The sequence below is a fragment of the Haliaeetus leucocephalus genome, unplaced genomic scaffold (assembly GCF_000737465.1).
Source record: "Haliaeetus leucocephalus isolate CR32 unplaced genomic scaffold, Haliaeetus_leucocephalus-4.0 Scaffold228, whole genome shotgun sequence".
In the NCBI taxonomy this organism is placed as follows: domain Eukaryota; kingdom Metazoa; phylum Chordata; class Aves; order Accipitriformes; family Accipitridae; genus Haliaeetus; species Haliaeetus leucocephalus.
In genome coordinates, this window is record NW_010972664.1 from 21,180,495 (window position 1) to 21,193,671 (window position 13,177).

The window sequence follows — 13,177 nt, forward strand, 5'->3', positions numbered from 1 at the left end:
CTCAAAATCTCATTAGCTACTTTTGAAAAGTAGAAAGTGGTAGTCTTCCCCTTTGTTCATTCTACTCCTTTACACATATTTTCTGTTATGGAAAGTTTTTGCCTCTTGAGGAAATGAGCTTGCTCCCCCCACTCCCAATAAAAGTTTGCTTTACAAGGTCAAGCATTTACAAGTGGCCAATCCTTTTCATGACAAGCACATAAGACATTTTTATTAAAGGCAGCAAATGACAATTTCTTGCCCTTACATTGTGGGAAATATACATAAAGTGTCAAACTGTTTTGCTATATATGTAGGTATGAAAAAAACAAAATAGAATTGCTTGTACAAGTATGGGGATTTTGTAGAATTTGTAGTGTGCATGTTTGATTGTGCAACCAGAGAGGCAGAGAGAGAGATTAAAAAAAAAAAAAAAAAGCATAAGAAAAAAAGATCAGAACTGCTCTGAATATACTTCTTAAATGATATCCTGTATTTTGGCTTTTAGAGCTCAATCTTCTCTTCAAATACCTCAAATTGTGTATGAAGATCCTGAAGTTAGTGGAAGGAATCGCTACAAATACTTTGCACGGTAAGGAATGAACTGATTTGAAACAGAGTTCAGAAGCTTGCTTTTGTGCAGTTTAAAGAGCATGTGAATAAATGCCAGAGCCTTATTTTTTCTGTCTTTTCTGTCAGTTCTTTGATCACTGCCATGGAAAATCTAAATAGTAACCAAATCTTAAATCACAAGGTCTTTTTAAATTCACGCTATGCCAGAATTTTCAGGTAATGAGTTACCATATAAGCAAATGTACCAGGCATTCTGTACTTGACAATTATTTGTTTCAGAAAGCCTTGGGCTGTAGATCCTCCTACACAAAGGAAGAAGATGCTCACAAAACCATTGTGGTTCTCCAGACTCCTGGAAAGGTGCCTTTGTAAGAAGGAACCTTTTAATTCCCAGTTTCTGCCAGGAGCAGAAAGGAAGCAAATGGAATCCTTAATTAACTTTTCATCAATGTCCTCCACTGCAGGACTGCTCTGCTCCTTCCAGAATGACACTGCAGGTCAGCAATGGACTCAAGATCTGAACCAACAGCTAGCATACAAACATTCTCAACTTAGTCACATGTACTTTGAATTACATTCACTGTAATAGTCAACAGCTATTGGCCAATATGTCCACTTTAAATATAAAAAAAATTGCCAAATTTAATAAATTGAAGTTCTTTATGGCTCCTTTAACAACAACAACAACAAAAGGACAAAGATGATGTTATCTTCTGCAATTTGAAATTAAGCTTTAAAGTCTCTCAGATGTTAAGGGAAATTGATAGTGAACTGCAATATGCAAACTATAAGAATGCCTAAAAAGGAATTATTACTATGTTGTTGAGCCCATATCACTTTTAAGATGCTTCATAAAATACTACAAAAAAGGAAACAATCAAATTAGATAAGTCCAAACCAGCTTACCTTACCAGCTGATGGTAGGAATTCATTTCAGGATTTCAAGAATTTATTAAAAAAAAAACCTCTCAAAAGCTCAAAGTGAAAAAAGTAAACTAATTAGTGAAACATACACAAAATGTTGTGAACACACTCAAAACAAACTTCTTTTAATTATTGTCTTGTTTTGCAATTCCACTTGCTGCTTTGACAGAAGAATAACACTCAGTCCTGCTGGTGAAACTTTATCTCTTACTCCTTAGCTGTGAAAGAATTATTTAACATTCAGGCACAATTCTTAAACATGCAACTACAGAACCTGAGTTGTGGGAAATCAGTGTAACTCCACTGAAATTAGTGGACTGCAGTTTTTCTAAACTGTAATGATCTTTTATGCTCATGGTTGTTGTCTTACATCTGCATTCTCTTTTCAGACCTCTCATCCCTTCTAATACGCTGCTTCCACTAAATGTTGCTTATGCAATGGCAAAGTAAGTAGTGACTTCTGGAACATTACTGTGTAGTGGGTCATATCTCACTAGAAAAAGATTTGGAAACTATTTAGCTGGTGACCAATATTATTCATAATGAACCAGCAGGAGAAATTTGTTAAGAGGTAAGGGTTTGTTCACCATTAAGAACTCCTGAAGAAACAGGTGACTGACTGTTTCAGAATTTGCTTGCAGTATATAAGTAGTAATTTGTAGGTAAAGGACATGTGCTTCAAGTGTGTTATGATTGTGAGGCCTGAAAGAGGAAGCCAAGTGTCTCTGAATCCTAGAAGAGATACCAATGCAAAGAAGATTCTCCAATACAGCAATATTGTTGGAAAATCTTCTGATATTTTATTACAATCTCTGTGATACTTGCAGTACTATTCAGTGGTGCAGAGCATCCATGGAGTAGTCTAATGTGGTTTCCAGTGGGGATCAAATTTTGAGGGGACATAAGAAGATTCATTTCCTAGTAGAGTCAATGGAAGTTGCACGTGCTTACATCAGAATTGAATCTTTATTCTGGAATTGTTGGAAAGACAAACATGTAAGCTAAACTGAAGCAGTCCAGCTTCATTTTACACTCAACCATGAGTTACTTTTTGTGCCCATTAAAAGCAGTGCTTTAGAATGGATACATAGGGAAGATCTGCATGTAATAACTTGTGAGAGCTGAAACCATAAGATTTCTGGATTGTTTCCGTAAGGAGGGAGGTTTCAGAGGACTCAGTGTAGCCTCAGTCTGCTTTTACTAAAGATAATGGAGTTAACATCAATGGGAGCAATGTTAAGCTAAAACCCATTTGGGTATTCTACCTTTGACTTAGTGTTGCGTTTGTTTTGGTTTGGTTTTTTTAATGAATGTTACAAACGTTCTTCCATCTTGCATGTCTTTAGGACAGAGCCCTATGTCCATTCAGCTACAAGAGACAACAAGTTCTTCAGTCCCAAGTTACGAACTTTGGGCACACAGACAGATTACAGGGATGGTGAAGCCCAGACGGATCCCTATTCCCCTGAATATGTAGTTCCCAGTGGCTCAGTCCCTGAACTTCTGACACTTGCTACACTCACTTGGGGTGAGTTGTGAAATTAAGATAAATGATAATAATCGTCGCCTCTTTGGCAGGAGATTTTCTTTTTTCAAGGTCAGGTTTCAAGTCTATTGCCAGCTTTGGCAGCCCTTCATTGTCTTCCTTTGGGGCATATTATTTTATCTATTTCTAAAATAGGTATGCTATTTTCCTACTTAATAGCACTGTTCTGGGGCATTTCATAAAGAGTTTTGAGATCATTCAATATAAAAAGGTCATATGTTTTACAGATGCAAACTAGGAGCAGTTTTTCTGTTTACCTACTGTTCTTCAGCTGTTCTGAGTTAGACATCAGTGAAAAATCAGCACGAACACTGCTGCCTCAAAATATACCTGTGATCCTCATCTCCCAGCATCATACCCACAATAGTGATGGACACTGAACATGCCAAAGAAAGTGCTCATTCTCAGAAAGTGTTGTCCTGGAAAAGTTTTTCCTCCTTTGCAGCCTGCAGTAGAGGAATGAAGTGCTAGTGTTAACATCAGCTAAGCTATAGCAATTGCAGGTCCTACCATTCCTCATACTGTAGAATTTTACTGGCCCTAGAAGTATTTACTTCTGGCTATTGACAGCTCTGCTTGTGTGTGCCTATCCAGCCCTCTAATACTTTATTGGTGGTGGTTATTTGCTGGATTCACCATTCTTCTAAAGAGCTGCTGCTTCTTGTCCCTGTAAGGTCGAGGGCTACCAGCAGGACTCGCCGAGGTGGAGATGATTGAACGTGCCCGGGAAAAACGTGCATGGGAAGCAACTCTTCCAACAATGGACAATGCCTCCCAAATCACGAAGAGGAGGAAAATGATGGATGATATGGAGAGGAAGGAGTGGGCCTTCAGAGAACAGGAAATAGAAAAGTAGGAGTTCAATTATACTCTTAATTTCTTTTAATTATTGGCTGAATAGAGAAGGAACAGGAAGGTTTAGGGGATTGGCTGAAGGGTACAAGCCTTTTATTTCTGTGAAAATCCCCTAAGTTTGGGAAAGGATATTTTTGTTAAATTTAGTGTAAAAGACTGCTATCACAATACTTTTCACCAGTGGTAAACTCACTTTTTAAAAAGAAAGATTAAATTTGAGATATGCGATATGAACTATGTGTAAAGTAGTCAGTTGGTATGTAGGATTTGATGATGACAGCACTGCACAGAACACTGCAGAGTACAGTAGGTCATACCTGGCCTTTTCTTTCCTTGCAGGTTGCAGGAGGTTCGACTGGAAGTCTTGAAGAAGCTGCTGCAGAGGCGAGAGAAGAATCAGAATGAGCTGGATGCCAAGCGCTTGGATGACCACTGGCAAAATCATCAGAAGGCTAAAGAAGAGAAAATAAAAAAGATTCAGCATGACTGTGTGCTGAGTAGGTTTGAAAACTGGGGAGAGAGTAGAATGAGACTTAAGTTTTCAGACAAGCCATTTTTATTTTCACAAGGTTGCAGTCTTTATTCAAGATGAAGCAGGTTGCATCCACAATATAAGTATGCATGGCCAGCATTTGTTCTGGTCCAAAAGGTCATGTTTTATGTTAACCAGCAAAAGCTTTTGTGAATTTCCGAAGATGGGGCTTTTGTTAGAACTATTTGTATGAAGAACCTTCTCACATTTATATTTCCTTTTCAGTGCTCAGGAAACTGATAGCTAAGAGGAAGAATGTGATGGGGAAGCTGGAGAGACGAGATATCATCAAAGAATATACAGACTTTGCATCACAAACATACGCTCCTTTGTCTAGAATTGGTTATTTCCCAGACAACCATTCTGAATGCTATGTGGTAAAAAACTTCTATCTTAACACCTTTGCAGGTAAGGCATTTTGGAAGACTTACTTTGTATGAGATACTTACTTAAAATATCAACAAAACTCAAATTCTCTCCCCACCACTCCATTACTTAATCGCTGTTTGTACTTCTTAGGACTGTGTGAACTGGAAGCATCTCTCCCAGATTCTTTCACCCAGGCCAAGATTAAAGCTCCAAAACCTAAGTACACTACCACTAAGACTGGATTTATTAAAAGGTCAGCAAGGCTAGAGGTGGAGCTGGCACAGGTTCACCAGGTATGGAGCTGCATCCAGCAGCACGTTAGTTCCTCTTGGATTTGAACTGCTCAGAAATACTATCTGGAAGACACATGTATAAGCTTTCATCCCAAGTTCCTGTGCTAGATTAGTATTTTCTGTAAGACAACTTCAAGGACAGAATGGATTGGACATTCAGACTGTTGTAGGCATGACCAGTACTGCTCTGGAACTCAGTCTGTCAGTACTGTCTCCCTAATATCTGTGCTTCTGCTCCAGCTCTATAGAAAACAAGCATAGCTGCTTCTGTCTTCCTACAGATCAGGTATTTGGATCGAAACATATTATGTCAGTTAGGAATTCTCTCCCGCCATTTGCTCATTTTCATTTCTTCCTTGCTTTTATAATGCACAAGTGGCAAGCCTACACTGTCAAACTACTAATAATTAAACAAACCAAATCTAGGTTCATATTCTAAAAATTCTGTAAATTTAAAAAAATGTACATTTTTAGTACATATTGTAAAAACACCTGCAGCAAAGCATGATTAAAATGACCCCACTCATAAAATCAGATCAGAACGGTGGATGCACATCACTGTTGTTCCCTAACAACAGCATCTGATTTGCAAACATGCTAATAGTGTTTTGCATATCTTAATTTATCACAACTGTTCATGCAGATGAGGTGTCCATATATGCAATTAACCACTGCGGAAAGAAGTGCCTCATTTGCATCTACAATCACAGTATTTGTAAATTACATGTACTTTTAAGTATGCTTCTTGTGATGCTGTTGAGTGTTACCTTTTTTAAAATCAGGCATATTCTTGGCTGGCTGCTGTATCTCTGAAAAATATTGAATTTCATTTGTAAAGCTTGGCAACTTTCACTTATGCTTTATTTAGTGAAGAAGTATTTCATAATTGGAAAGTGCGTGTATAGCTTTCTTGGTTTAGTATAATTTAATAATACTCTCAATGCAGACAGTAACTTTCTACTAATGAATTTAAAATTGAAATCTTGTTCTGAAAAATCAATCATGTTATCTCAAATTTAAATTCCACTAGGTCTTGTAAAAGGTGAAACATTGCATCTGGTTATTATTCAGAAGGAAAATTTTTGAAGAAAATCTTGAGTGCTACAGGAATTGTTCAAGAACTAAGGACATTAATTCACTACAGTTTTAGAGAAGACACAGCAGTATTGAAGGGGTTTGAGTTTGAGTGCTTTTTGCATAAAATTCAAGTAGTGACTATGTATAATCTGGATCATAATACGGTTCTCATAGGCAGCAGAATGTTAGCCCAAGCTTTCAGAGCTGAATTCCAATTACAGCAATTGTATTCTTTTTGTTCAAAATACTTCTCATGGTTTGAAAGGCTACAGTGGAGTGTCTAAACTGTAGTCACGGAGAAGTATGCCCTAATGCTGGCAGCTCACACAATAATGTCTCTTGAAAGAAAAATTGGTGGCCAAAGGGAGATGGAATGCAGAACAAAAGCAGGCAATTCCTATTTTCTTTCTTAAATCAATGTAGATCACTTGGTCTACTGTTTATACCAACTGGGGGGCTAACATAATTAATATTCTTTTCCCCAACACAAGAAGGCAAAATGTATATTCTTTTAAAATCACAAAGCATTTCCTTTGCAGGCAAAGATGAGAAATCCACTGTGCAAAATTTAACTGCTGCTTTTAGATATACAGAAGTAGCCACCAGACTGGTTGGTCCAGACAAGCAGAAAGTACTGACACTGTGAAACACCCAGCCTGCCTCAGTCACCGTTAGATTTAAACAAACTTTCTGTTCAGAGCAACAAGAAATTACTGCCTTAATTAGCGCTTGAGCTCTGTGGTGCTTTTACTGGTCACTGCTCCCATCAGAGGCTTTTGCTTCTTAAATTCGGTGGCTATAGCATGTTCTGGCTTAGCAGGGCCTCTCTGACTGGTCCACCTCATAAGCTACTGGAACTGTCAAGAAGAGGGCAGTAAAGGGTGCAGAGTACTTGAGTTAACAGAATTTAGCACTTGAGAGGACAGCTGTCTGACCACTTGGCACAAGCAGTCTCAGTTCTGCCAACAACCTCCATCACACACAGTATGAAAGAAGTTTAAAGCAGGCAATTAGGGATCATCTCAGAAAGGCACTGTGCTGCTCTGCGTTATTTCTATAGCTGAGCAGCTAGACCAGTTTTCTCTTCAAAAGCCTCTTCTTAGCACTGTCCTAGCACACAATCTACACATTTTCTCCCATAATCTTAGAAATAAAGCAGACCTCTAGAAAATTCAGAGAGTACACAGTGATCTAGCTCTAGAATGAGTTTCTTTCATTTTTCCTGGATAATCTGTGGAAGGAGGTGGCAAATAGAGGAGGAATGCTAGATTTTGGCCTCTGAAGTAATTAATTTTAATAAAGGAAGTTTCCAAGGCTTGCTTCTCTGGCCAAACAAGTGGCAAGATAGACTAGTCCTCCTCATTATGTTCCTCTTGGTTTGCCATAGAGGGTTTTCTTAAGCTTAAAGCTTGTAAGAAGGGACAAGCAATTATCCAAGGAACTACAAAAAGGATCTGTGTCCTCTTGAGAATGAGAACAGTTTCTTCCAGGCTTGAAACTAAGCCAAAAAGAAGTGATTTTTAGAAGCAGACTTTCTGAGGAGCATCCTGAAACCTTTTGCAGGAATATTATGTACACTCAGTATTCTTTGAATAATTCTCTAAAACAAGAGAACACAGCAGAAACAGGAGTCACTCAGCATTTACAGTAAAAACAATGATCTGTATCTTAAGCCCAGTATGTAAAAGGACAAGGAAAGCCAGTTTCTAGCCAGTACAGATGACAGTGCTTTAAAGAATGTAAGTGAGCCATTATATAGACAGCCTTGTGTGAAAATCCAAGGCATTAAGGAGATAGCATACTGATATAGCTAATTAATATAGGAAAGAAATGAACTAGGTAACTGAATACACCAAGGAATGGAGGAGCTGCTAGAAAAAATCCCAGTGCAGAACAATGCGTGACTTTAGGCTGACCCTCTATGCTCTGGTGACTCAAGAGGGGTGAAGTGTCAGGTAGTTTCAAAGTGCTGGATCAAGATGCTGTCAGAACAAGGAACCTCTCACCTCAGCATTAAGTGCAACTCTCATCACACCTGCTTTCCTTTATCCAGTTGCTAGAAGGAGGTGGAGAAGTAGGGGTGCCAAGAATGTCTCTGGAGAAAATCTCTGCCAACTTCAAAACGTAGGAAATCCTGTTCAAGCAGTTATTTCATCAAGAACAGATCCCCAACACAGCGTTAGCTGGCTCATGCTCAGACAAGCTCCAAGAGCTGTTGTGTCAGTCTTGATCAGTCAAGATGCAGCAGCCATGCTGCATCACAAAGTAGGTAGTCAGTCTGTCCTTGATGATCTCACCTTCTTCATTCACGAGCAAAAAGGAAGAAAGAGAAACATGACTGTATACTCTGTGCTGTACATGAAAATAAAATATACCTAGTGTCTTGTGAAAAGGAGAGGATCACAGAGAAGATAAGGAAGGAATCTAAAGAATGATTTCTTTGAACAGAGAGTTGTTTCTCAAGCCGCTATCCTGTCAAGAGTTCTGCTTCTAGCAGAAGCTAGCGAGGAAGCAAAGGTGTATGGCCAAAAGCTTGCATGCCATTTGTTATTCACTGCATTTGCCAGGAAAATGAAAAGGAGATGAATTGGCTGGTCCTTCACTGTCAAATCCAACCAGATTATACCATGACTCTGAACCTACTACCTGAAAAAGTAATGTAGTCTATTCAGAAAAATTAGAGTGTGATACGTAGGCAGTAACATTTGAAGTATGTTGTTCAGAAATTTAGCACTCTTTTCTTCTCAAAGAAAGTATTCTACAGCAATTCTTGGGCCCTGGTCTCCCTATTTAAAAAAAATGGTAACTTGTTAAGTTAGGCAGAACCACTTAATGCAAAAACCCATATTTTCTTTCTCTTTTCTTACATTAAAGTCTTAAAATAACTTAAAACCTCAGATTAGAGAAAGCAAATGGTAAGCATTTTTGACTTAGTAAAGATAGCAAAGCAGGCACTAGACTCTGCTGACATGAAAAGGTAAAACAACTTCTGGGAACTGCAGTACTTCTCAAATCTACATTAATAAGAATTTCCTCTTGTCAGAAGTGCTTATAGATTTTTCTGTCTTTAAAAGTTGTTATTCTGGTTGTATTTTGTTATTGTGGTTAGCAAGAAATATTTTTGGAGGCTAAGGTTTTATTAGAAAAATTCTTATGAATGCAACATTGTACTAATAAATATAGGAGCCATTGTTTTCAAAAGAATCACAATTACAGCATCTTTTTTCTTTCAATCCCCCCCCATCATGCAAAACACCTTATAAATCATAGCAAGCACTGTTATAATCTTCATGCCAGAGAGCTTGAAGGTCATCAAATACAAGAAACAGTTCAGAAAATCTCTCAACATTTTTGAGCTATAACCATTTCACATGGCTTATAAGCAGTTTGTAGGCTTTGATTCTTGCATTATTAACGTGGTCCATTTCAGAAGTTTTCAATAATAAAGGATTTTATCCCCTCCACCTAGAAATCTCTCTCCTTTTCTGGAGCAATTAATTATCCTGGCCTGAAAGTTCAGATCCAATATGCAAGAAGAGTTTTGTAGAATGAACACTGGAGTTTCAAAACTTCATTAATTTAGCAATTCTATGCAAGTGCCATCAATTTCCTGTTCCTGGAGAGAGAAATTCATCATGGGATTTTTTTCTTAAGTTTTTTGCTTGGTTTCCATCCCTAGTGAAATACTGTATTTGAACATTTGAAAGAGAGAGAGAAAAGAAAAAGGCACACTTTTCCTTGCTGGAATACGTCTATTCTTTCAGTAATTAAGACTATAGATCCAACCCATACAGTCGTAGGATTATCATTTTGAAGGAGCTTTAAATGTACATAGTCTCTTCCCTTTTCTTTGCAAGCCAAAGTGTGATGTCCTACAGCAGGCAAGCGTTGCCGTGCAGTTGAAAATGATTATCTGAATACACTGTTCTAAGTAGCTTGCAATGGGAAGTTGGCAGGACTTTGGCTCTCTAAACAGTTTGAAAATGTCTTGAAAGAGTTGAGGCAATGGTGGCATTTCCACTCCTAGCCTGCTTCGGCTGACAAGGTTTGGCATCTGCCACCAAAGAGCTATAAGCAAGATAAAACCCACTCTTAATGGACTTGTGGATTTTCCTGGTAGAAGGAAGTTCTCAGGCAAGTTAGTTTCCCTTTTGCCCTTAGTCCACTTGTACAGTTGCTGTGAGTGCCACTGGGCTGCTGGGCAACTGCAGATGAGCAGAGAAGAGTTTTAAAACATATTTTGCAAGGAAAGGGTTCTGGGTCATTTGGTTCAACCCTGCACATTAAGAGCATATTGTACAAAGACATTTCACTGAGGAAGGGGCACAGAACAGTGACAGTATACTCTTCAAGTGACCCCCTTCATAAAATCTGACCATATAACATTTCTAACCTGCAGTAACAAGCATTATACCTATAGTTAAAGGCAAAGACTTATAACCGTTCTGTAGTGATATGTAAACTGCAATTAAATTGTGATATTCCTACCCATTTTTCATGTTTTGAAAGGATCTTACCTCTATCTTATAGGAAAATAATTAATGTTTTTGTCATTGCATAAGGAAAGTAACATACACAACTGCCTCTCCTCTGCTTGCATATGGGTCAATATTTAATTGGTTCAATGAGATTCCTATTTTAAAATGAAAAAATCTGAAATATGCTTTTACTTAAGAATTTATTATATTAGAGGTTAAGTTCCCACCATTTTTAGATTAATTTTAAGTGACTCCCCCTATGCAATTGCTGATGACTTACTTGTAAATATAGTAAAATAAGTCTCACTTCCTTCTTACACATGATTTTGAAGTTCCCATCAGTATCTTCTGGCCAACCAATAGCCTCATCTGCTGACCACATTCCATTTTTTAGTTGATGTGCAGTGAGAAATAGAAGCCACAAGCTTGCAAAGTGCAAAATGCTTTCAGCTCCCTTTAGTCAGTGTGATCAGCAACAGTCAGCATCTAGAGGACTGGCCTTATTGTGTTGTTCTATCTAGCCCAGTTCTGATTAAATTGTATGTCTATTCCAGGCACTACTGGAGAAGAAGAATAAAGTTAAGGAGCCAAAGAAGCCCCTCCGTTTCCTTGAAAAAGTAGAAAAGCCTGTTCCTCGGCCACCCACTCCAATCCTGGAAAACCCATCAATTGTAAGTGGGCTGGTTTTAGCACTTTTTTTCTTTTGATCCCTGATTGTTTCTTACAATCTTAAAGGAATGTCCAGAGAAGGAAAGAAGTGAGCTTTATCTTTTTTGTGTGTATTCATGTTAAAAATAGCCACCACTATTTCTTAGACTCTCTTAGTCTCTCTTTATTCTATAAAGATACTAGCAGCCAAAGAATTGCAAATCTTTTACAATATGTGTTGACCAAATCCTCAACTAAACTTTATTTTATAAAAGACACAAATCAGTAGACATGTTAATCCCTTGTTCTTGGGGAACAAAAAGGCAGAATCATATTATTATTATTCAGTGTCTTCCAACCTTCTGATCTGACAACACTATCATAATCCAGCGGAGCAATTAAGTTTAGCCCCATTGAAGTCAGTGAGACTTTGGCTGCTTAGCACTGAGCATACACTTCATTAATTTGCTGGAGTGAAGCTCTTGTCATCATGCAGGCTGCAGTCTTTGATGAGCATGCTCCAGTTCACAGAAGATGATTCTTCTGCAGAGACTGAAATAGCAGTAATGATGTGTCATGGGAGATGTGATATGCTGTAGGAAAAAACAACTTTTTAGGGGAGCTGCAACTTCCTTTCCTTTCTTAATGTACTTAAGAGGTGGTTGCCCCAGTGGATTGCTTTATCTGCTTATTAACACCATTTTCATGATGTAGTAAGAATCAGACACTACTATCATTTAAACTTGTGAATTTAAGAGAGTCACACAACCATGAAAGTGAGAAAGTCTTATTAGATCATCCATGCTGTCTTCTTTTGTGCAGTATGATGTCCTATGTTTTATACAGTCTATTTTAAGATAGCTGAAACAAGAATTTCTCCTTGGGAAGAGCTTTCCACAGCTTTACTAACTCCTAGGTATTAGATATTGTATTGCAGTGGTAGATTTACACTATTCAGATTTACCAGTTTAGCAGATTTTTAAGTACTTCTAAGTAACATGGAAAGAAGTCAGAAAGATTTATCCCCCAGTTGTAGTCATTCTTGAGCATGTTTACAGATTATAGTGGTTTTTTAAAGAGTTCCAGTACAATAGAATTCCACCTAAATGAATTCTGTCAACATTTGGTTTATTTTCAAGTGTCTTTATATGTGAACATATAAAAGAGTGGAGCTCTCCAGTGAAGCTCCATCTGTAGAATCAGGCCACTTCAGCCATGAAAGAGCAGCACTAACATCTCCTGCCTTGCACAATCCAAGTCAGGTTTCTCCTACCAGCTGGCTGCAAGGAGCACTGAAAGCACGGCTCTTCTCTGTTGTTAATGCTTCTCTTCCTGCCATAGGCACATACAAGTACCAACTGCTATGTGCACCAGCCTTTTCCTGCTGGACTTGAGGATCTCAAAAGGAAAGTGTGCCAGAGTGACAGGCAGGTGACATGGACCACAAGGGATATAAAAGAAAGTGGAGAGAATGGAGGCATTACTGCAGGCCTCCTCAAGTCCTCTCCCCTAGTCATTTCTTATGCACTTACTAGCCACAACAAGCTCACAGAGCGCCTCTGAATTCCTTCACTGGTTTATCACTTTCTCCCAGCCCCCTCTAGTTTTCAGCCTTCTCCTAGATCCTTCTATATCCTTAATTCCTTTTTTTTTTTTCCCTACAGGGCATGATAGGCTTTCCATCTCCCCTTATTCTTTCCTGCTGATCTGTAGCAGGCAGATGGAGAAGTTGATGATTACATCATTTGCAGCACTGAACAACAGAAGTACAGAAAAACACATCTCACGAAAATTTAAACCAAATGTTAGTTTAAATCAAACCAAGCAGTTTGGCTTACCTGTCCAGTATATGTGCCATCTCCGTTTCCAAAACTTTGTCCTGAAGGGCTTTCGGACTGTAGCC

General features: G+C 38.3%; 1 protein-coding gene across 1 annotated transcript in view; it reads left to right on the plus strand.

Annotated features, from left to right (window-relative positions):
• MAATS1 (MYCBP-associated, testis expressed 1) overlaps window positions 1-13,177 on the plus strand; it is a 30,295-nt gene that overhangs the window by 4,662 nt on the left and 12,456 nt on the right. The window contains exons 3-10 of the mRNA XM_010567461.1: window positions 488-571; window positions 1,866-1,922; window positions 2,823-3,004; window positions 3,697-3,874; window positions 4,217-4,374; window positions 4,635-4,817; window positions 4,929-5,071; window positions 11,181-11,297. Coding sequence (XP_010565763.1) covers window positions 488-571; window positions 1,866-1,922; window positions 2,823-3,004; window positions 3,697-3,874; window positions 4,217-4,374; window positions 4,635-4,817; window positions 4,929-5,071; window positions 11,181-11,297 — 1,102 coding nt within the window. The remainder of the gene's footprint in view (window positions 1-487; window positions 572-1,865; window positions 1,923-2,822; window positions 3,005-3,696; window positions 3,875-4,216; window positions 4,375-4,634; window positions 4,818-4,928; window positions 5,072-11,180; window positions 11,298-13,177) is intronic.